General features: G+C 41.8%; 1 protein-coding gene across 2 annotated transcripts in view; it reads left to right on the top strand.

Moving 5' to 3' along the window:
* The window catches only part of EP300 (E1A binding protein p300), a 1,713,356-nt gene that overhangs the window by 341,698 nt on the left and 1,346,195 nt on the right, over positions 1–25,463 (top strand). For both annotated transcript variants that reach the window (XM_044076495.1, XM_044076487.1), the window contains exon 3: positions 19,755–19,931. In XM_044076495.1, coding sequence (XP_043932430.1) covers positions 19,755–19,931 — 177 coding nt within the window. The remainder of the gene's footprint in view (positions 1–19,754; positions 19,932–25,463) is intronic.

Here is a 25,463-nt window from a genome sequence, read left to right as displayed (position 1 = left end):
GGTTGCTAGAGCTTTTGACACGTGTGGGGAAAAGACGTATGTTCATAATTTCTCAACTGCTGCAGTAGCCTTAGCTATATAGGGGTTGTAGTCTGCATAGAATATAACATCCGTTCAGCTTCCAAGGCTTAAAGGCACCTTCCATGTGCCCAAGCTGTTATTCAGTTCAAGCAGAACTGAAGAAAAGCAACACTTTGGATGCCAGGTCCTGTAGAGCTTTCCTGCTGCCAAAGACCAGCACTCTTGTGTGCTTTTAAGGGTTGACTGTTGGCTAACTGTTCCCCATTGCTGGGCAAATAAGTTCCCTTGGAGGGTATCCTTCACATTTTGTTTTTATGACTGAAATGCATCTTTTTTTTTTCCAATGTGACATACTTTTCCTAGCGTTAAGTGTATTATTTTACTGGACTCTGTGACTTTTTATCTTTTACTGTTAAGGGCAGCTTTTTACTCTTTTTTTCAAAAAAAAAAAAAAAAAAGTTGTTAAAATTAAATTTCTGGTTTTCCTAACTAAATGTTATGATCTGATTACTCTTTTCCATCCATTCCTCAACAGATGAGTCTCTGAGCTGGCTATGGCCACTTCCAATCTTTGGATTTGATGCTTATAAGAAGAGTGAGCTATCTCCAATCTTGTTTTCCCCCAAACAAGCTTGGCAGATCTTGGTTTTCAGAAGAGAGGATGAAATCTCTCCAGTGTTTAGCTTAAAAGTCAGTTGCCTGTTGTCAACCAGGCCCACTGCTGGCAACCTGATGAAGGTCAGTGTAGTCTGAGAAACATCTTGATAGAAGGACTGTCAGGTGGCTGACTACAGTCTTTTGAATTGCAGACGCTTCACTAGGGTCAAGGACATCAAATTTGGTGAGGCAGGTTTGTAGCCCCCAACTCTAGCATCTGGTTGTGCCAATATCTCTGAAGTGACTCTCCTCCAGAGATGATCATGATCTTGGAGGTAGGCATGTCCTCCTGAATTGGATCCATCACCCTGTTGTCTGTTTGGCACAGTCTTGGGTTCTGATGCCCAGTTTATAGTTGTAAACAAGCATGTCAGGACTATTTGAATCAAGTTTTCAGGCATGCATTCAAAACCAGAGTCCTCCAATTTGGTCCCTGCCACCAAATCTTGGGCAGTACAGTCCAAACCAAAACAGATATCTGCTGGCTTGCCACAGCCTCTGATGGGCAGTCTTCATCTTTTTCTTCCCCATGTCAAGCTTATTCTCAGGAAGTTTTCAGGTAAGCTCAAGGGCTTTATGGAGTTTAAGAACCAGGCATCCAGCTTCTTGGACACCAGCAGAGTTAGGATTCGCTTCTCCAAACAGGAAAAGGGAATTTTGGTGCTCTTGGTATTCTGATACCTTCATGTTTGTAGGTGAATGAACTCTATGTAAGCCAAATGTCATGATGGTGAAGACACCTTAACCTCTTCATCTGCCCCAAAGATGTCTTATTGGGAGACCCTTCATAAAATGAGACCGAGCTTCAAAGTGAGGGTTAGAGTTTTCCAAGGCCCAGATAAGCTACAGGGAGCTTCTCTGCCTGCCTCTACCCCCACAGTTAGCCATTTCTCTAGCCATAGAAGCCCTAAAAGATGCTTTTGCTAACACATTCTTGGAGCAAGGTTCCAAGTCACCTGCTTCAAGGAAGCCTGATTACTTTTATGGGGACAATGACTCCAGGTACCTGGTTAATGAAAATGTGGTGTCCATGGATTCCAACAATGGAGCTAACTGTGCCCGTATCAGGAGTGACAAGTAGAGTAAGATTCAGAATGTGCACCTGTGTTACCTTGGTCTTCAAGAACCTTAATTGCTAGACTTGCATATAGAAATTACAAGGAGTCTCCTGAACAATCTAGGCTGAGGGGGGTTTTAAATAAGGACCCAAAGGGGAAGTGCTTGTCCTTTGCTACCTCGGTGTCCATATTACTAAGCCCTGTATTAAATGCAAGCCTAATGTTGTGGATGCATCATGCAGGGCAGTAGCTGTGGGGTCACTGTTAATGAAACACACTTGGCTGAGGGCAGAACCCTTGCTTGACCATGTGAAAACTGAACTACCTAATGCATCCTATTGGATAAAGAGAATCCTGTTTGGGCCACTTGTAGGGAATGTATGTTCGACACTACAGGAGAAAGGAAAGACCGCAGTGTGTCAGGCAGTTTCTTCTTTCCTTAGATTCTAGATGTAATAGAAGCTACTTCACAAAGATCTGGACAGTGCACCAAATCAGGGCAGATGGAAGCAACCAAAGGGTATGAAGGGCCACTACGAGATGAAATACCATGTAGATTATAGGGGGTAGCCTGAGAACTCTCAGGGCCATGACCCAGAGAGGGACAGCTGTAATTCATCAAAGATTATTCCACCTTTTGCCTTCTACAGGACAAGGTAGGGGTCAGTCAGGCATCTTTGTGAAGCAGTTGGAGGCCTTTGTTTGGGCCAAGTGGGTAATTGTGTCCTGAAACGGCGATATAGATTGAGAATCCTCCAGTATCCTACAAGTCCCCAGGGGTCAAGTAAATTTGGTAGCCCCCTGCTACAAAACTCTTGTTACAGGGAGACAGAGAGAGTACTATGAGGAGAAAAGGTGTAAGCTTCTACACTAGACTCTTCCTAGTTCCAAGAAAGTGAGTAATGAGAAGGCCCATCTTGGATTTGTCAACACTATACAACCTTCTCAAAGTCCAGAAATTCAAGGTGCTAACTTTGGAAGGCCTGCCTCCTCTTCCACAGGCTTACATGGTCATACCAAACCTAAAGTACTCATTTCTGCAGATGTGAAGCAGGGAGCTCCCATTATTTCCTTACCCTTTGGCTTGTCTCCTGCATCCAAGGCATTTAGAGTGCCTGGTTCCAGTTATTGCCTACTGCAGAACAAATGGCAATCACCTCTACAGACACCTGGATGACTGCCTCATTCATGCAGCCTGCTTAAGGAAGATGCCCATGATTCTGCAGTTTACACTTCCTTTCCTGCAATCCCTGGGTCCGACTCTAAGCCTAACATAATCATGTCTATTGCCCACAGGAAGAGTCCTGTTTGTGGGGTTACTACTGGACACAAGGAGTCCACCCCCCCCCCCCCCCCCCCCAGACAGAATACTCTTTGTCAAAGCACTTCAAGACACTAGTACAGGAGAGTTGCACTGTGGCAAGGGAGTTTCTCACAGTGCTGTGATAAGTGGCTTCTTCCATTCTAATGGTACACTGAATGAAGTTACTCATGAGGAGATTGTACTGTTGTATAAGAAACTGTGTTGTTGTATAAGAAACAGATGATGCATGCCTAACCCCTGTCTTGTTACCATCTTGCATCAGAAGCTCATAGTGGATTCATTAGGTGCACCTTAATCTGGAAGTACCCATCAAAATAGCCATGGACATCCTGCACTTGCCACTGATGCATAGGACATAGGCTAGGGGGAGCATGTTGTGAGGGAAGTAAGTACTGAAGAGTGAGAATACACCATCATAAATTGACAGTTGTTCTAGCCATCAATACTTTCAGAATTGCTTTGCATCATAGGACTCTGCACATTCTTGCAAACAAGTACCACATCAGTGAATAATAAGGAACACGCACTTGCCTCCTGTATAGGAAAACTGTGCAATCATGGGATCTAGCCAAGGAGTCAGGACTGATCCTTAAGGCTTTTTACATCCGGTACCAAGAGAATTCTTCAGTAAGACTTGAGTAGGGCAGAAATGGACCCACATAAGTGGATGGTGCACGGGGAAATATGACTTTTGTCCACAGATATGGTATGCCAGAAGCAGACCTTTTTGCTTCTCCAGAAAACAGCTCAAATCAAAATTTCCAGCTGGTTACTAACACTGGGGACCTGTGCAACAGATGACTCTCCCATAACTTTAGCAGAGCTGTTTTTTTTATACTTTTGCCTTTGTACCCTTAATCCCCTTAGGGTCTTCAGATGATAAAGGAAGAGAAGCCAGAAATGTTGTTCGTAGGCACAGGCAGCAAAGGTTCTGCATTTTGCTGAACTTGGTAAACACAGAACTGATCCTGTTGCCTCTGTGTGTGGTCCTGTTCACACAGAACAAGGTGCAACTTGTGTATCCGAACCGAAGGATGCTTTAGTAATTATCCCCTTCAGGCATGTTTTCTCAGAGAATGTGCCTTCTGTTGTGAGGGGGGCTGGGAGACCAAACACATAAGTCATACCTGGCTAAATTGAAAATGTTTGTCTTGGGGGTCCTGGCTGCTTCTGTGACAGTAATGTTCTTGAGCCTTGTATACCTGTTAGAACTATACAAAATGGGGTTGTCTTATGCTTCAGTTGTAGTACATACATCACCCATCTCACCTTGTCTATTCCTCAAGGATGTCTTACATTTGATACCCTTTTTTTGAACTTGTTGCTTGCATGCTCTTCACATTTCTGTAGGAAGACGGTTGTCTTGGTGATTAATTCTAGTAGAATATCTTGTATTGCAAGCCCTCATTTGTAAAGAACCTTTCCACCTCTTTTGCCTGACGTGGTCACCCAAAAACTAATCAAATTCATGCCCATTGTGCTAACAGCTGTTAACTGAAACATGGCTTCCACATCTCTGTATTTTCCCTTTGCCTCAGAACAAAGGGGAAAGGATCCTACTTTGGATTTGTGTAGGCAGCTGAGGTTTTGCTTACAACGAAACAAACTGGAAAATCTGATCAGTTCCTCTCCTTTGCTAGTTTGCAAGCAAAGCATAGCCAGATGGCTAGCTTACTGCATATGATCTGTTCCTTTTTTTTCTGGAAGACTGTGATTCACTATAAAATCTATCCTGGAAACATCTATTTGATCAATATTCCACACTTTTTCTAAAGCATTGCAGTGTGGGTATTGTGTCCAGAACCAGGGTAGACTTTGTTGTGGCCATTCTGTAGGTAGGGGAGGGGAGTAGTACAACTATGCCCTCCTTAAGAGCCAGCCACCCAGTTGCCAATAAGCGTTGGGAAATTTCTGGAGGATCATTACTGTAGTAGTAAAATGTAAACATTATACACTTGTGTTAGGAACTCTCCATAGATCTTAGATATATTTAATGTTGCTGCACCAATTCCATTCCCTCTTTTCTGAAAGTCTGTGGGTATCCTTGGATGTAGGGGTGGGTACCTCTGTCATCTTCCCTCCATAGATTTGCTTTAGTTTGGAGAGAGAGCTTGGGAGGCCTTAGGTTTGAATTGCTTCACTGGGGATTACTGCCATCAGGGCAGCCAGTTGCCTAGCGCAATAGTACCATACTTTAGCATGCCAGCACAAGAAGGATCTGTAGATGGAATGGGTCACTGTCACACTTGTCCTCCTGACATACTGTTGTCCAGGTGGCATACACAACCACATGGACAGAGAAAAAGGGTTAGGGTGAAAGGCTGTGGAAGTGTGGACTGCAGTCAGGCCTTCTGAGGCAGGAAGACCAGAGAGTTTTTATTGCAACAATGAATATACTCACAAATGTGTCTTGATGAAAAATTCTTAACACAACAAATACTTTTTTTCTTATCTATCAGCATTGGTCAAGGCTTTTCCTATTAAACTTATGATTCTTACAATGGCAAAGCATTCGTATGTGCTATACACAAGAAATCTTTTGGAAATCCGTTCTACTCTAGTGTCTTAGTTTTCCAATATTTCATTAAGACCATCTTCTCTGTCCTTCCAAGACCACCACATAGCCTCAAATGTTGCTTTTCTTGCCTTATCCTGTCTGATTAAATGCTGCTCAACCCTCTTTTAGTTACTTTAGGGACAAAGCAGTTGAGATTGTAATCCCATACATTTGCTGTTTGACAGGTTCAGTGGCTGTTCACTTGTCTGCAAATACTTTGCTTTATCCATTGTAACCACTCCTATATGTTTCATGTATAGCTCAGAAAGTCTGGTCACATTACATTACTCTTCCCGCGTAGTGTGTTTAAGCTTATTTGCAACCTTCACAACCTTAAAGATCATGTTTAAAGGAGTGAAACAGCCTTTTATATTCAAATAGTGTTGACGTGCATCTTTATGCTTGCAAACAATTTTTTGTATGAAAAGAAAAGTGCATTTTGAAACCTTTAATAAAATATTACGTTTTACATATTGCTTCCTAATGTGGAAGACTAAATGTAGTAATCCATGTTTACAGCATTAATATTTATTTGCGAGCAGGGGACGGTTACGTCATTCTTGTATTTATCAGGCTGTGGATGGTATTTCATTATTGAAACTAAAGGGAAATTACTTAAGATTCCAAGAGCAGGTTAAGTTATTTCTTACACTTATTTCACTGAACTGCACTTCTGAAACGCTTGTAATTGTGCTAGACTGTTAATCTACTACATTTTGCACTGTTAAAGCTTTTTTTTTACTGTTTCACTGCATTTATGTACTGTTTTATACTGTTTTAACTGTGTTTTTCATTGCTAGATACTGTTTCATTACTCTAATTACATGTTTAATGAATTACTTAACTGTAAACTGCTTTTTCATACTGAGAGTTGTTTTTTGTGTTTGTGAGTGCTCTATCCAAGCTTTTCTGTGCATTTTTGATTTTTTGAGGTTTGTGTGTTCTAATCTAGTCTGTTTACAGTTAAAAGCATTCTCTAGAGTCTGCTTGCTCCTTGATCTGTTTAAAACTTTCATTTAGGGACTACAGCTAGGAACTGTAATAGTTTTACCACTCACCCTCCCTAGTGTTGTGATGTTCTTATACTTGGTGGCTTTGCAGTTGCCCACCCATACTGTATATTTGATCTGTGACACTCCTCCCAGTTTAGTGTCATTAGTTAATTCAATCTAACAGAGAACATTTGTGAAGGCCGACCCACTCAGATTCTTAACCTTGAATTAACTTCTTTTCCAGCTTTCTCCATTTCCACTTTACTGAAAAAAAAAATTCTAAGCTTGCTTCTCCCCTTCCTGTAACAAGTCTTGTCCAGATACAGATTTACTGTATCCAGGACTGTTTGTAAGCTCCCGAGCCCCCCCCCCCCCACTTAACTAGGGTTAAACTATTCATAGGTTGATACTAGGCGATCTGCCCTAGGGCATTTATAAGCCTAGCCAGAGTGTGTTTGGCTTTCGCCACTCTTTCAGATTGGCTGACTGTGCCTCTTTATAGTAGGTCACAGAAACTAGCCCTTTTAAGGTTAGTTTACTGTGCCTCTGTCTAGCAGGGACACAGAAGAGATCCCAGGGGTAAACTTAACGATCTCCCATCCACTCGTCAAGATTTCTCTTGAAGAGGGTCAGTGAGGGGCTCTGCCTAACATGGATTGGGATTCTGTTCCAGAGTAGCTAGTTGCAAGGGATAAAGTCTGCTCTTCAAATTTTCCCTTGCAACTAGCCAGCTTTTTAGTTTTAGCACTCAAATCTGTTTCTTTGATCTCAGCACTTGTTCAGAACTCGTAAGCACTAAATGTTGTTGTGTCTTTCGGCTTTTCCCGGTTAGGGGTCGCCACAGCAGAACTCTGGTCCGCTAATGATTGGCAGTAGATTTTTACTAAATAAGCTACAAATTACTACAGCACTCAACTTTGCTCACTTGTCTAGAGGAAAACAGTTTTTAGTACTTAATAAATAAGCACCTATCCAGGCTTGTCTAAAGGTCAGCTCCCAGTGTTTTCTCCTGTCTACCTGATGAATCTGGGCATTTTGGGACAATGCAGCAATTGCTTCATGTACACGGACAACCCTCTCCTCCTACCACCCAACACTACGACCTGTAAGAGATGCACTTATATAGCCAAACTGGAAGTAAAGCTCTCTTCACCGAAGACTGGACTAGACAGTCAAGAGGAGAAGGTAAACACTTGCACTGCACCACACTCCTCACATAATCCCTCAAAACCTACACCACCAAAACACACAGAAGCACAAAACACACATCTACATTCGCGGAGGCTCTCAGTAAAAATCTGCCCAAACAACTGAGACCTCCAAAGCAGAAATGCAAGCAACCGCCACCCCCCCCCAACACAACCCAAATGACTCACAGACCACGTACTCAGTGTGCCACTCAACTACAGCCCATAAGGCATAATGTACCCAGCACTCTAGTCATAGGTGACTCTGTAGTCAGGTACACTGATATTCCACTCACCAGGCTTAACAAGGAGAAAGTTGCTGTCAGTTGCCTGTCTGGTGCTAGGATCCACCACATAACGCATACACTCAGGTCACTCCACAACAAATACAAATATGACTCTGTCATTGTCCATGTTGGTGTGAATGACCTGAGACGTACCTCCCTGGACTACATGAAGAGACATGGAGGAGCTCTCTGATCTTGTAGCCCAGGCAGTTATGACCCTAGCCCTGAGTAGCATCCTGCCATCACCCAGAATGATACCACAGTACAAGGACAAAATGATTGACTTCAACAATTGGCTAAGCTTCTGGTGTCATTCTAAGGGAATCCAGTATCTGTCTGCCTGGGATGACATGATCGACAGACCACTCTGCTTTGCCAGAGATGGCCTGCACCTGTTGCCCTTGGGATTCCAGATATTGGCAAAGGCTCTTGCCACCCCCTATAGTGCCTTTTTTTTAGGCAAGGTTCAAATGACAAATTCACCACCATAACAGGTACAAGCAAGCAAACTCTGAGGGTAATGCTACTCAGTGCTAGAAGTCTAAACCTCAAAATGCAGTCACTCGAGGCACTCTTTAAAATGGAGAACATCGACATCTATGCAGTGACAGAGACCTGGTTCAAAGCTCCAGAGAGCACCCCTGCATTAACAGGCTATAATTCATACCACACCTTTCGGCCACCAAACCTGGACCGAAACACTAAAGGTGGAGGAGTGTCCATATTCATTAAGGATATCCACACCTCCAAGCTAGTTGCTCAGCATAATGCATCCAAGATTATCTAAGTTCAACTAACTCTGGGCAAAACCGCAATCCAGATTGTAGCTTGCTACCGACCCCCCACCATGCCCCAGGATTCCCACTCCTCTCTACTTGATGCACTGGAAAATATTAAGGTACAACCCAATACCATAATAATGGGTGATTTCAACTACCCCATCATTAACTGGGAAAACTCCTCGTGTACCAACTCTTTTGCTCAACGTTTTCTGGAATTAATCAGTTCCAGTGCCTTAGATCAACTTACCACACCCCCATCAGGGGCAGCAATATCCTAGACCTGGTCATGACCAACATGGGCGACTGGTGTCCCACACCAGAGGTCAGCTCCTCTGTCAGATCCGTCCACAAGCTAATCACCCTAGACATCCACATCCCGCTCCCACCCCCCATTAGGAAAACAACCGTAAAGAATTTCTCCAAAGCCAACTTCACGCTTCTTCAGACAGAAGTGGCAAACTTCACGACACTCATGCATATGGACAATAGAGGTATGACTGCTGAATCCTACACAAATGCACTTTATGAGAACTTACATGAGTGCATGGATCGTGCTATCCCTAACAGAACCAAGATACTATCCTCCGAAAAAAGGAAGCCAATCTGGTGGTCTTCTGCCATAAACAAACTCTACAACAGAAGAAAGAAACTGTTGCAAAAAAAAAAGAGTAAAATCCCATGATTGGAGGAACTTCCTCGTCAGCGTCAGTAAGAAGCTGAGATCCCTCATAAAATCCTCCAAAGCTAGTTATGAAAACAAAATCGCCACTGATTCTGAAGACGACCACAAAGCATTCTATAGCTATGTCAAGAATCTCAATGGCAACACTCAGATCTGCTCCAAGTGACACTAAATATACAGAAACAACTGATATTGCCAACATCCTGGCAGGTAGGTTCAGTGCTAACTTTACCCCCCTCTCACTCCCTAAAGGGCCCATTTTTATACGGGAAGAATGCAAAGTTCCTGTAATCACGGCTGCACAGGTTAAAAACCTCACTCTCCAAAGCCAAGAACACAGCATCCATAGGACCTAACAACATCCCAGGCTGCCTTCTACATGAACTACAGAATGAACTGGCACCCCACCTAAGTACCATGTTCAGTCATAGCCTCCCCTCAGGCTTTGTGCCCATTGAATGGCGCACCGCGACTGTTATACCACTCCACAAAGGGGGGGGGGGCCACAACAGACCCTGGGAACTACCGCCCCATTAGCCTGACTAGCCTGGTCTGCAAGGCCATGGAACGTATCTTCATGGAACTCCTAAACAAAGACATTGGAGATCTCCAAACTCTAGTCCCCCACACAGTTCGGGTTTGTAAAAGGCAGATCATGTCTCCTAAACCTGATAAACTTCTTTGAAGCAGTCACCAAAGCCATAGATGAGGGTACGGTGGTTCACACAGCCTATCTAGATCTCGCCAAGGCATTCAACACCATCCCCCGCTCTGGAATTATAGATAAACTCACTAAACTAGGTATAAATCCCTATGTCACAAGATGGGTTGCCACCTGGCTTACTGACAGAACCCACACTGTGAAAGTAGCAGACTCCAAATCAGACTTCAGACAAGTGTAGTGCCACAGGGCTCAGTCCTGGGTCGTCTCCTGTTTGGTATCTACTTCTCTGAAGTACAGGCTAACACAGAAGATCTTTGGCTAACTAAATTCGCAGATGACTGCAAACTAAGAGCCGTAATCGAAACGCCCAACTATGTGGACATCCCTACAAAAGGGCCTCACTGAGACAGATGCCTGGTGTCAAAGCCATGGTCTCAAGCTCAATGCCAAAAAGTGCATTGTCATCCCCTTTGGTAAAAACTCTGTACCCATGAACTACCACATAGGTGGTAGTCTGCTTAATGCCGAAAGTGTGATAAGACCTTGGGACACAGGTGGACAGTAGTCTCTCCTTTGATCACATCGCCACAGTGGTCAGGAAATCCTTCTACATGGCACACTTCATCACAAAAGGTTTCTCATCCAGAAAAAAAGGTTATTGTTCCCCTCTACCCATCACTTATTAGACCCATTATAGAGTACAATGCCCCTTTTGGTATGTACTTCACAAGACTTCTACAACAACTGGAAAGGCGGCAGAAATACCTCACAAAGAGGATTACTGGCCTCAAACAGATGCCCTACACAGACCGACTCAAAAAAAACTCCAGCTTTACTCCATGGCATATCGCCTTCTCAGAGGCAATCTCTGCCTAACATACAAAGCTATGTCAAACCCAGAGCTGTTGGACATGCTCCACATAAAGAAATCCCAATCCCTCTGAGCTACACGCTCTAGGGACCTAAACTTTGTCACCACAGTAAACAGAACATGCTGGAAAGATAGATTCCTGTCCCAAAGACTTTCCATACTCTGGAACAGACTACCTGTCTGTCAAACAGAGCTCCTCATTAGCACTGTTCAAGAAAAATCTTGATGATTGGATGGGTAATAGGAAATTTACCCCGGGGATCACTTCTGTAGTTCTGCATGACAGGGGCACAGAAAAATAATTTTCTTGGGTGGCAAAAGCCAGGGTACCTTTTTGGCTAGGCTTGTATAGGCCCTAGGGCCAATATCCTAGTACCTATAAGTTCATACTAGGCTATATCTGCCCTAGGGCATTTATAAGCCTAGCCAGAGTGTGTTTGGCTTTCGCCACCCATTTTAAATGAATTTTGCTATGCCCTTTTTCGAGGTTAGTATACTGTGCCTCTGTCTAACAGTGACACAGAAGTGATACCCGGGGTAAACCTACTATCTCCCATCCACTCATCAAGATTCCTCTTGAAGAGAGTCAATGAGGGACTCTGCCTAACCTGGACTGGGATTTTATTCCAGAGTGAAGGGAGCCTCTGGGTTATGAATCTGTCCCTCCAGCATGTCCTATTTATTTCAGTGCTGAGGTTCAAGTCTCTCGAGCGCATAGCTCGATGGGATTTGGATTTTCTGTGGTGCAGCATGTCCATTAATTCCGGGTTGGACATGGCTTTTATACATCAGGCACAGATCGCCTCTGAGCAGGCGGTATGCCACTGAGTAGAGCTGGAGTTTCTTTAACCGGGCAGCATATGGCATCTGTTTGAGCCCTTTGATCCTCTTGGTGAGGTACTTTTGGGGTCTTTCCAGTTGCTGCAGGTGTCTGGTAAGGTCCATCCCAAAAGGGGCATTGTACTCTATTATGGGCCTGATGAGGGATGAGTAAAGAGGCACGATGACCTCCCCTGATCTAGATGTGAATCCCTTCATGATTAGGTGGGCTATATAAAATGTTTTTCTAACCACTATGGCCACGTGGTTGTCAAATGAGATAAAAACTTTAGTAGTTTGCCTCAAAGCACCGTCTGGTTAAGTGACTTGTTGAATCTCACATAGTAGCACATGCAGGCTGAGGGAATCAAACCCTGCACCACAGGAAGTAGCTCATTAGCTGCTTATAGCTTTAATCCTTTGTGCTAACTGCTAGCCTATATATGAACCTATTATGGATTCCATCTCTAATAATGCTGGATCAATGTAGGGAAGTAATTATAAATTAGTGATGTAATTGACAAACTGTTAAATTAACTACTTATGCCCCATTGTTCTCTTAATCCAAACAAAACTACTGCCTAACTCACGCACCCTTTTTTTTTTAAAAAAAAATCTTTCTCCTACTCCTTTCTATCAGTTGATGCCAATATTTTTACTAAATTTCTTTATCCCACCTCTGAAATAACTGTTCTGATTAAATATTATCCTTTGCATCACTGCTTGTTTGAATTAAAATTTGCATACCCCTTTTCCTTTGGGAAACATGTCTTTTAATTTCTTTTCAAACTGGGCTTCTATAAATCCTTTTCTCCCTAGTATATCTTATTCCTCTGCTAATCACGAACATATCCAGAAAGAGCCCCTCTTTAGTTATATCCTTCCATATCACTTAATTGTTGTCTGTACATTTGTGATGTGCTTCAGTCTTACTACTTCCATATATGTACAGTCATATCCTGGGGGGGGAGGTCATTTCTGTAGTAGACTGGCTGAGCTGTTCACTTTTAATGCCTCAAGAACTTCAAAAGGTAAAACCTGTTTCATATCTGGTGCAAACCACAGTGTACCCTTTTCATTTCTCCAACAAACACCAAGTGCGGGAAATGTTTTTTCTATGGTATCTCTTACACAGGTCAACCCATTGGATATCCTAGCACGTGAGTGTACTTCTGGCCTCCTGTAACATTTCCCCAAGTTCCTCAAATGGTGAGTGTTTTTATTTCTCTTTTGTTTGTTTTTGTTTTACCAGTTGAGTGGGTAAAAGTATTTGACAAATTATTCCTTTTCAGAGGAATCTAGCCCATACCCTGGACACACAGGAAGCAACTCAGAGTTTTAATCCTGTGCTCCATCTGCCAGGTTCATTCAGAAAGTCAGACCTCTCATGGCTAAAGTTGCCCCTATGGCCCCATTTTGAAGTTCAGATGTGATTTTCGATCTTAGTTTTACCTTCCAAAGACAGCATTATGAATTGGTCTTTTGTCAAGATACTGCTATTTCATGCAGCAGGCAAACCTCACCTTGACATTCATTCTGTTAGACTTGACAGCATGGCTTTTCCAGTTCTACTAATAGGCAGCTGTCTGGCCTTTTCAAATTACAATGAGGGAAATCATTTCTCCCCAAAGACCCTCCCATCTAGTAAACCTGTAGGGATAAATTCAGCTGTTTTCCTTTTGGACATCCCATCAGAGTCTGTATCAGTTTTCAGCTCTGTCTTTTGTGCTGATCAACCTCCAAAATGTTTAATGGAAGAACCATTGGGGACAGAGTCAAAGTTTTAATATAGCTGACTTTTTTTTTTTAATTTTATTCTTGAATGGACTGCTGTGTTGATTCCCTTACAAATCTGTTAAACCTGGGCCTCCCATTTGAGTCCCATTAGTACATCAGACAACTGCTAAAAGCTGGCAAATCTTATACCACTTTGAGACTGTTGCCTTTGCAAAATGAAGTGGCTATCTTGGAAGACACTGTTTCTAATGGCTAAGCTGAGTGATCTTTAGCGGTCCATAAAGATAGTTTGATTCATAGAACTAATCTGTTAGGTTATTTCTTACCGCGAGTGTTTTTGTTCCTTTCAGACATTGGGGAATGTATTTGTAACTGCATGGATGCCCACAGGCAGCTTGGGTACTTCTTTAATAGGACTAAAACTTTCTGCAGTGGCGTTCAACAGTTTATCATTGGCTTAAAATGTTTCTAACTTCCTAGGTAGTTTTATAGAATTTTGTCTTGTAGGAAGGTGATGAGAGTAGCTATTAGGGCCTACGGTAGTAGTGCTACGTCTGCTGCCTTTTTTTCAGAATGCATCCTTACCTGCATTTGAACAAGTGCAACATTATCTTAAACCGAAAAGAACCAGAGTAGACCATAGCATGTAATTGAACTAGGAACTCTAAGAAAATCAGGCTTAACAGACATATCCACCAAAATAGTTACCAAGTAAGAGTACTCTCAGAAAATACGAAGTAAATTGAATAGTTGGTGCAGAACTTTTTTGTCCAGCAGAGATCAGCCACAGGACTAAATCAAAACAAATGACTGTTGCACTCTATCCATTTAAATGCTCAAGTATAAAATGTATACCTAGTAAATGAACCAAGTAAATTTAGTGTATTATTGTTACCAAGAATTCAGCCTATAAAAATGTTAAGAATAGCTCTAAAACTTTACAAAAATGTTAATCATCAAGCATAATACATAATGCAAGTATAGTAGAAATAAAAACATCATAAATATCGCCATAATATTACAGTTTTGCAGCTCGTAATTTTAAAATGTTGCCAGTTGAAATACATTCAAGCCTTGTAAAGTTGTTGAATTTAATCTGAGCTGCCACAGTAACTCTGGATACTCTGTTCTAGACTCCCAGTTAACACTCCTTAAATCAAAAGGTACCTTCTGTAGTATAGCAAAATAAAACTTTGAGCAATAGGAACGTATCAGGGAGTATCTATAAAGTGCATTACTTTGTATTTTTCCTAACCCTGTTATAGCAGAGTTCGTGTATTATCTTTCAAAGTGTTTTTTCAATTGTTCCTATATATTAGGAATAACACCATGAACAAACAGCTTCATAAACTAATCCAGTCAACTGGGTGAAATATAGACCTCACTGAGCATGTATGTTTAAAATATCAAATTTAAAGTGACAAATGGATGTTATAAAAACACTGTTCTGCTCATCGCATCTTTGTGGTTGAGATTACTCTTGTTAAAGTAAATCCTTCTGAAAAGCTTTTCTGCACGAAATTAACTTTAAAAAAATAGAGAGAATATTAGCAGGTGAAGCTCTAATGTCTACTGTCACATTCTCTCCTGGTAGACCTTTGGGATCAATCTGCTGGTACTTTTGGTGGCCAATAAAATGCAAGTGAGCTTTCTCTCAGTTGTCAGAAACTTCAGTGTATGCCCCCCCCCCCCCCCAAAAGAAAAAGTGAAATAAGAGACCTTCAAGGTGTTTAATATTTTTACAGTAATTGGTTTTCTGCCAAAATAATTAAATTACTACAACTGTGTTGTGCATTTCAATTTAAAAAATAAAAAAATAAGAAGTGCTCCTATAATGTTAGTATGGCCTTGACTGACTTACTAATTGAGTTAGTATAACAATCTGCATCCAAGCTCCAGTTTCCAGTATTCACTTTTTCTACCACAAATTCACTTAAAAAAAAAAAAAAAAAAACTTCTTGGAAGGATTTACTTTTGCCGTAACAGAGGGATCACAACCACAGAGGCGATCGGCAGCAAGGCAAGTGTTTTTATAATGACTATTCGCCTCTAAACTTTATCTTTAAGGACTCTTTACCAAGTAAATACACGCTATGTGCAACTTCCATATTTTTAGTGCTTCTTCGTAGACGGTTAATATTTTTTGATGTAGTGTCATTGTTTCTCTCAAACTTATTCTTAAGTTCTGCCTCTTGTTATATCCAAACAAAGGGTTCTCAAAGGTTGCAAGCTGGCTGTGGTCTTGAAGTCCAAGATTTCATTTAGGTGGCTGTTATCCACAGTATATTTCCATAAGGATGTTCACCCAGGAAGACTAGTTGGGAACTCTATGTCTGGTTGCAGGTAGTGGGCATTTTACCAGATTCAGAAGTTAGGTACTGACAATGATAGGCCTGGAATGAGTGGGTACATACCTTCTCTCTGTCCTCCACCTGCTGGCTTTTCTTTATTTTTTTCCCCTCTCTATTGCTCTGTACTGTAGCAAAAGACATGGAGAGGAAAGTATGTGCAGTATACGAGGAGGTCTCCAAGTAGGCTGAGAAGGTTTCATGTGCTTGATTAGGCTTAATATCTGTACAAGTCCTGCTTGATTATGAAGATTTCCATCATTATAAGTACATAAAACTATTGATGTTCTTCGTGTTTCACTGTTGCAGTCATTACATTTGGGTAATCTGCTGGCCGGTTACCCTCAGTCGGCCTGAATTCCAGAGTCTTGGGTCCTGCGTCGGTTGCAGTCTCCTCTTCCATGACGTCAGGTCGTCAGGGGTATACAACATGCAGCCGACACCATTTTCTTTAGTCTTTCTTGCCGCACGGTGCCCGAAGCAGAAGCATTTCGCAAGTGCCGGTCAGCCAACTACTGAAATATTCGAGTTTGAGTTTCAGAACCGAAGTCTTAACTAAAGCTAAGTACCCTGTTGGGGTAACTTTTTTCTTGCTTTTTACCGATGTCAGAAAAAGTTAATAATTGTATTACTTGTGGGAAGTAAATACCTCATAAGGATTTCTATTTATACTGTATTCCTTGCCTAGGCCCTGATCACAACATGCCTGGCTGCCGGTTTTGTGCTAGATTTAACCAACGCACTATTAAGCGTTGGTATATTTTTGCATCAAAGTATTTTGGAAACAGATTTAACTACCCAGAAATGTCGTTGAATAGCAGTCCGACTACCGGAGTACATAACGCAAAGAAAAGGACAGAGAAAGACAGTCTAGATCCAAAACAGACGAAGCTTCTCCTAAGCCAGTCGCCGGTACTCAGTGAGGCGCTTTCGCAGCCCCTGATACTTGCTACCTTTGAGTCACAGGCCTCTACTGACACCCATGCGGAGTCCGGCATGCCGCAAGATACTCAAGGTATTGGACCAACGGATATTTCTCCCTTGGATGGGTCCGGAGCTGCTGAGCAGACACCGGCTTCTGTGGGTGTATTCAGACCTCAGCATTTGTATGTCAAACCGAAGACAGCTGCAACACCAAAGACAAAAGCAACTTCTAAAACTATAAAAATGACGCATGAGCCATGTGCACAGGCCTCCTGTGCCTAAAAAACAGATGATCAAAATGACTGAAGACCTTATTACCTTGATCAGGGGTACCCATCCCCGTCCTGATAAGAGGCCTAGGCAAGACACTGATTATGAATCTTCAGATCAGGTTTCTGTTTCTTCTGATTCCTCTTCTGATCAGGAATTATCTATACCTCCCTATGAGGATTCTGATGCTGAGGAGTCTATTCCATCTGCATCTCCTCCTAAGGATTATTCATTTGGAGAAACCCTGCATACTTTGAGGGAGCATTTTCACTGGGAGAGTTAAGACTTCTCAGAATCAAAAAAGAGGCTCAGGGATTTCCTTCTCCCTCAGCACAGGCCTTTAGCCATTCCCCCTGTTTTAGACATTGTGGATGATGTGTTTTCGGAGTCAAGCTTGTCCCCTGACTCCTTACCTCCAGCTCCCAGTAAGCCTGACTGATATTACAGGGTCCCTGACTCACATAACTTTTTATTTAGAAACCCTGCTGCTGATCCTGAAACTATTTCACAGGGTCCAAAGGGGAGTTAAGGCCTCATCAGCAAAAAATCCTGCCCCCTCTGACAGAGATTCAAGGGCACTGGACAGATGGGGAAAAAAGGCGTATACATCTGCAACCTTGGCAATCAGGGCCTTAAACTGTCAATTTCTCATCAATTAAAATCCATGCCTCTGCCATTTCGGCTCATTACAATACAGAGCCACCAATCTTTTCTCATCCTTTACTAAAGCAGTATCTTAGAGGAGCCAAAAATTTAAGGCCTTCTAGAAGATCACCTTTGCCTGCATGGGACCTCAATTATGTGTTGTAAAAGCTCACCCTGCCTCCATTTGAAGCAGCTGCTACTGCTGATATAAAGTTCTTATCATGGAAAACAGCTGTGCTACTAGAAATTACTTCAGCAAGAAGAGTTTCAGCGCTACAGGCCCTCATGGCTGTAGAGCCTATTATCATATTTTACCCAGACAGGGTATCTCTGAGGACAAATCCTACTTTTATGCCTAAGGTGGTTGCCAGTGTGGCTGTTAACCAAACAATTCATCTGCCAGCCTTTTATCCAAATCCGCAGAACAAGGGGGAGAGAATTCTGCATTCCTTGGACGTACACAGACAACTTAAGATTCTTCTTAAGCAGGACTAAAGCTCTAAGAAAAACTGAGCAATTACTAGTGACATATGCTGCAGGATCAGAGGGCAAGGCTATTTCAAAGCAGGCAGTTTCAAAGTGGACAAGCCACTACATCCGTTTCTGCTACTTACACCATGGTAAACCTGTGCCCAAGGGCATTAGCTACTTCAGCAGCCTTTCTAAGAAGAGTACCAACCAAAGACATTCTAGAGGCTGCTACTTGGAGTTCTGTTCACACCTTTACAAAGCATTATCATTTGCCTCTTTAAATCCAGAGCAGGCTTTGCCACTGCAGTTCTGCAGGGCCTTATAGCCGCTCCTAATGCTGTTTAGCTCCAGCCTCCCAACCATAGCTTTGGGATTCTACCCAAATGTAATGGCTGCAGCAATGAAACATGAAGAACATAGAACAGTTGTGTACACTAACCATAAATGTAGATGTTCGAGTGTATTCACTGTTGCAGTCCAGGTTACCCTCCCGCCATCCCCCTGTCATTCTGGAGTTTATCTTTCCTTCTTTATCCTCTACAACCTATGTGGTGTATTTGCTTGTAGATGAAGGTAAAGTTTATATTGATGCATGTGTATGTGTATGGAGATATATATATATATATATATATATATATATATATATATATATATATATATATTTTTGCTACCTTTTTGGGGGCACCTGACATCGGGTGCAAGAAAAACTAAAAGAAAATGGCATCGGCTGCATGTTTTATACCCCTGACGACCTGATGTCATGGAAGAGGAGACAGCAACTGACGCAGGACCCAAGACTTGGAATTCAGGCTGACTGAGGGCAACCTGCCAGCAGATTACCCAAATGTAATGACTGCAACAATGAATACACTCGAACATCTACATTTATGGTTAGTGTACACAACTGTACTTTTTTTACACTACTTCCACCACCAGATTAGGATTTATGACTGGGATTTTTAAGAGATTTTGGTCTGACATGGCAGACTGTCAGTGAGCAAATTCAGTTTATGAATGGTTGGAATTGTTATGCTAATTTCAGTTTTCAGCAGGACAATATTTTAATTAATTTATTTTACATTTGTTTACTGTCATAGTCCGACTGGACAGCATGTCGTTTTTCAGCAGAGGCCTGGGGAGAAAAGCTCCACACACAGAAATCCAAAGAACAAATATTTCAGAGCGTACTTAAACAGAAAATGAGATTACAAATAGTAGCCTGTATGAGACAGTATAAATATTTAAAAAAACACTGATTTTCTTAAATGATGATTCAGGAAAAAATGTTTTACAGTCTATGGGGGTGTGATTTAAGAAGTTGTAATAGTGCAAAATAAAAACTGTATGTTTACAAAAATGTGTATTTTGGTTATTTGGCTAAGTCTGTTGTATGTTAAAAAAAGGTAGCTAGTGTTTTGGAGAAAATTTCACTTTCTTTTTCTGTTTTTTTTTTTTAAGATGGGAATGATGAGTAATCCTAGTCCTTATGGATCACCATTTACTCAGAATTCTGGACAGCAAATGGCAGCTGCTGGAATTGGTCCTTCATTACAGACTAAGGCTGGATTATCCAACAGTTTGCCACCTTTCTCGGTAGATAAGAAGCCAATTCCTGGTCCAGGAATGCCGAACATGGTGAGTATAGAAAACAAACAAAAAAATCCTTTAAATGTAGAAATGCCGCATAATTTTTTTTCTTTAGAGATTTACTTTTCTATTTAAAAAATGTCCATGGTTTTGGGCTTTTTTTCTTTAGCTATTTACTTTTCATTTTAGTTTTTAAATTTCATAATTTTGACACAGTTTTACAGTGTAGGTTAAGATAACGGGGAAAAATAAAAACATCAAATTATAATCTTAAAAAAAACAGACTTGATATTGTAGACTTTCAGTTGCAGGAGCAGTTAAAGGACAACAATGGGATTCTGTTATTACATGCTTAATTTCTGTGTCCTTTTTCTCTCTATTTATTGTCCCTTCTATGAATAAACAACAACACAGCATTTAAAATATTTTAAATTGAAAGTTTCTCTCTGCTAGAAGAGTACCTTACTGTATTGTGGTGGTTTCACTTTCAAAATACTTTATCCCACCCTAGAAAAGTCTCCAGTTCATTGATGTCATCAAGGGCACTGAATACAGGTACTTTTCTGTCCAATTCCCTCCCCAAACTGACATCACCATGACTGTCCTAAAACCCACCCATATTGTGATGTCACAGCTCCCTGGCACTTCCCCTACCCTTACAGAAAGTAAAAGCTAGAACAAGGAAAGAGTACATGAATCAAGTCTAATGCTGTGAGCTGTCAATCACAGCAGTAACAGCTCAAATTACCCTTACCACTTTTGACAGCTAAGGAAGTTAGGTGTGAAGAAGGATGGGAGATGAGTCATAGTAGTACAGTTTAGGCTTGACCAAAAAAAAAAAAAAAAAAAAAAAAACCTGCAGTTTAACCATTCTAAAAAGAAGCTGCAGTAAAAAGCACTTTGAAAGTCTGTTATTTGGCATTTGCACTGTTTGTGTTAAGGCATTGAACGGCATGAAATGTTACTTAAAACTAACTGACTGAAAGATAGCAGTGTATGCATGTAAAATCAGTGCAGTGACAGGAGCTTTAGAAAGAGGCCTGCATGATGTAACTTTTTCCAGACAAGCACTGCATTGTGGGATACCTAGAGGCAGACTAAACCGTCAGAATTATTTCACAATGCCAAACCCCATGAGGTCAGACACAGAAATTATGTATATAAATATGTAAAATCTGTAAATAGTCCCAGAGTGGTGTTAAAATGTAGGAAACACCAAACCATGATGAAATAAACATGTTTTCTTGAGTCTGTGGGTACGGCTCTCCTTTAAGAGACTCTCTACAGTTGTTAGGACCACTAGAACATTTCTGTGTCTCAGACACTTCATAGGTGACTCTGTATTACTACAATGTCTTTTGAACCAAAGAATGTTGAAAAGGCACACAACTTTTTAAGTGAATTATTTAAAAAATGTCCATGGTTTTGAGCTTTTGTCCCCCCCTCCTGTATTTTTTGGCTTTGTCTAAAATACTTGAGAAAGAAGTTGAGCGCTATAACTCACATCTTTTAAATTTTCAAGTCAAGCAGCTTATTTCCTTTTTCCTTATTAATGTTTAGAAGAAGCCTGTAAAAGTATGCATCTTTTTTTGTCAAATCTCTTCTCTGTCATTTCCTATCCTTCACAAGGTTTGTTGGGTGTTTTTTTGCTGTAGTCTTCTGCTGACCATTGAAGCCACCTTGCATTTGCTCATTTGGCTTGTTAATGAATCAAAAGTGGTGCCACCATAAGCAATAAGAACCAAGGTTTCCTTTTTAATGGCCTGGCTCTCCCCATTTGCCCAGTATGCATACTTCCAGAAAAATGTTCAGTGGGCATTGGAAGAGACTTTTCAATTCTATGAGTAACACAAGCAGTGAAGTGACCAACTCCTGAAATGAGTACATTGTGCATGTTTGGTTGTCTGGGGAAATCCAGGCATGTGCCCTCTTCCCTCTCCAAGTCAGGCAAGTGGACTTGGCCTCTTTATTTCTGACCCTCCCTGGCTAGCTCTAGAGATGTCTAAGAAACAAATTCAGTTTGTTGCTGGAGTCGTATTCAGGATTTTATCCTATGCCAGCTGAGCTGCTTCACAAAGGTTGCCATTAAAACAATTGTTTTAAAAATGTCAAATTGCCAGCTCTGTTTATGGATATATCAAGAGCAGAGGAGAACTTAAAATCAAGAGTGGTGTTGAAGGCCAGCTGCATTTAGGTCTACCTGTTCTCCCGTCCTTTCTTTCATTTATTTGCAGACTGGTAGAAGCCATTGTCTGGTCTCAGGGCAAATTAACTGATGCCTCATCTTCTGTTTCTACTGCTGAATATAATGACTCCTGGCATCCCTTTTTAACCCAGCTCATCTCCCCCAGGTCCAGTATTGCCATCAGTGTCTCTTCCCCATGCTAACCATCAAGGTGCTGGCATCACTTCCCTACCTTGATGACTTTGGTGCTGATCTGCGTTCTGTTACTTTATCTGGCATCTCTCTTAGCTGCCTTTTCCATGATGCAGTTCCCTATAGTCATAATGTCCATTCTGCCGGTATTGGTAATGGTCCCTAAAGCCTTGACTTTAGCCTGCTGACACTGGCCACAAATGTTATCAGCATCAGCAGTTACAGGTGTCTGCCTTTTCATCTGAATGGGGTCTGGTGACGCTGATGCTCCCTTTTTTTGACCCCGCAGCTGTCAACATCTGGGAAACCAGGTCCACTTTATCGTACTTTTCAGTGCCACATTCAGTGACCTATACTTTGCAAGTACCTCTATTGACTGCCGTCTTGTCAGCCTGTACGTTTTGGGATCTTCAAATGTGATGAGCCCATGCAGTAATGTAAATGGCCATCAAGCCCTTAAAGTGTGCTGCCTGTAAGCCTCTCTCAAGAGATTGCTTCCTCTTTGGAGGCCTACTAAGAGGCTTCATAGGGCTTTAAAAAAACAAGTACCTTGAATTTCCAAAAGACTTGCCTACTGAATATTTAGATGAGGCAAATTCCACACCTCCCAGACAACATCCAAATTCTGCGAGTACCTCAAACTTGAGAACTTGTGGAGGATGTCCCAACACCCTAAAACCTTTTTATTAGCATGGCATTCAAGGGGTCTGCAAGACCCTCCCAGCAGTCATCCTTGGTGTGGTGGTGGTTCATTTCCCAATGCACACCTTAAAAGATACCTCTATTTGGTATGGGAAAACCTGGATACCTTGGTCCCAGTCTCCAAAAAGACTGAATCCTCTATACTCCAGAGAATGGGCAATATGGACAAAGATCAGAATCGAGATGTAGACTGCTAATGCAGTCACTGTAAAATGGCTGTCACACCTAGTAGTCTGCAGTCTGTCTTCTAGATAAGGAATGCAGAGCACTGGATTGGTTTGGGAAAAGTGTTCTACATCCACCATCTCTTTCCTGGACAGTAAACCATGCCATGCGTATGGTTTCTCATAAGATCAAGCTAATGTCCATTATAGATTTGAGGAACTGTTGGTTTGGCCTTTACTTAGTGTGCTAGAGCCATAGACTTTGGCATTGCGGTTGCTTCTTCTCATTGTTTAAGCTAAGATATTTTGCCAAGGTACGACCTTCTTGAATTCTCCTTTTCTGGGCCTGTATTTTCAGAAAGAGGTCCACCAGCACATAAGAAATGTGGTATGCAAAGCCCCAATGGCTGTGTCATAAATATGTTCTTCGTGCTTCACTGTTGCAGTCATTACATTTGGGGTAATCTGCAGGCATATGTTGCCCTCAGTCGACCTGATTAACAAAGTCTTGGGTCCTGCGTCAGTTGCTGTCCCTTTTTCCATGACGTCAGGTCGTCAGGGGTATAAAACATGCAGCCGACACCATTACATCAGTCTTTTTTGCCGTGCGGTGCCTGAAACAGAAGCAGTTCGAAAGTGCTGGTCGGCCGACTCCTGAAAATTTCATTTTCAAGTTTCAGAACCGAAGTCTTCAACTAAAAGCTAAGTACCCTGTTGGGGAAACATTTTCTTGCTCCTTACCGATGTCAGTAAAAGTTAATAATTGCATTACTTGTGGGAAGCAAATACCTCATAAGGATTTTCATTTGTACTGTATTCCTTGCCTAGGCCCTGACCACAACGTGCCTTGCTGTCGGTTTTGTGCTAAATTTAATCAACGCACGATTAAACGTTGGTATATTTTTGCTTCTAAATATTTTGGCTCAAGATTTAACTATCTAGAAATGTCATCGGTTAGCAATCAGACTACCGGAATACCCAAAAAAATGCAAAGAAAGACAGAGACAGACTGTCGAGGTCCAAAACCGATGACGAGGCTTCTCCTAAGCCAGTCGCCGGTTCTCAGTGAGGTGTTTTCGCAGCCCCTGATACCCACTGCTTTTTATTCGCAGGCCTCTATTGAGACCCATTTAGAGTCCGGTCTGCCGCGAGATACTTAGTATTGAACCCACGGATGACTCTACCCTAGATGGGTCCGGAGCCACTCAGCTTCTGAGGATATTTTCAGACCTAAATGTGTATTAAACCAATGCCATCTTCAAAACTAAGGCCAAAAACTACTTCTATGTCTAAAAAAATTACGCTTGGGCTGCATGTACAGGCCCCAATGCCTAAAAAACAAATGATCAAAAATGGCTGAAGATTTAATGACCTTGATCAGGGGTACCCATCCCCCTCCTGCTAAGAGGCATAGGCAAGGCACTGACTGTGAATCTTCAGATCAGGTTTTATTTCTTCTGATTCCTCTTCTGATCAGGGTTCATCTATTCCCACTTATGAGGACTCTGATGCAGAAGACTCCATCTCTTCTGCTTCTTCCCCTAAGGATTTCTCTTTTGGAGAAACTTTGCATACCTTAAGGAAACATTTCCACTGGGAGAGTCAGGATTTCTCTGAATCTAAAAAGAGACTTGGGGATTTTCTTCTTCTTCCTTAGCATAGGCCTTTGACTATACCTCCTGTTCTAGACATTTTTGATGTTTTCTCAGAATCCAGTATGACTCCTGATTCCCTGCCTCCTGCTCCTAGTAAGCCAGACAGATACTACAGGGTTCCTGACTCTCTCACAAATTCCTTTTCAAAAACCCTACTGCTGACCCTGAAACCATTTCTCAGGGTCCTAAGGGCGTTAAGGCCTCTACTGCTAAAAATCCTACCCCTTCTGACAGAGATTCCAGGGCGCTGGATAGATGGGGTAAGAAGGTTTACACGTCTGCAAACTTGGCAATCAGGGCTTTTAAACTGTCAATTTCATATGCTTAAATATCAACAGCATATCATGGGTTTACTTAAACAGAAAGTTATGTTGATTTCTGACTGTGTGGAAAATAGAGTTGCAGGATTTATTGCATTCGCTGAACAAGTTGGAAAACTTACATTGCAGTGTGGTTTTGATTCCTTGGAGGCCTCTTGCAGGGCTGCTGTAACTGAATCTGTGATAAGAAGGCATGCTTGGCTCAAGGAGCAAAGTCTGCCTGACCATGTTAAAGCAAAATTGTTGGATGCTCCTTTACAACAGGACAGTCTATTTGGTAAATAAGGCTGAAGAAGTTTTGAAAAAGATGGAGGATAAAGCTAAGTCTATGCAAACTGTGAAAGATTTCTTACAAGTGCAGC

This window comes from Protopterus annectens, chromosome 1.part1 (assembly GCF_019279795.1).
Source record: "Protopterus annectens isolate FY-2018-M chromosome 1.part1, PAN1.0, whole genome shotgun sequence".
Classification (NCBI taxonomy): domain Eukaryota; kingdom Metazoa; phylum Chordata; order Ceratodontiformes; family Protopteridae; genus Protopterus; species Protopterus annectens.
The sequence above is the reverse complement of the archived record's forward strand: the minus strand, read 5'-3'. Positions and strand labels throughout refer to the sequence as shown.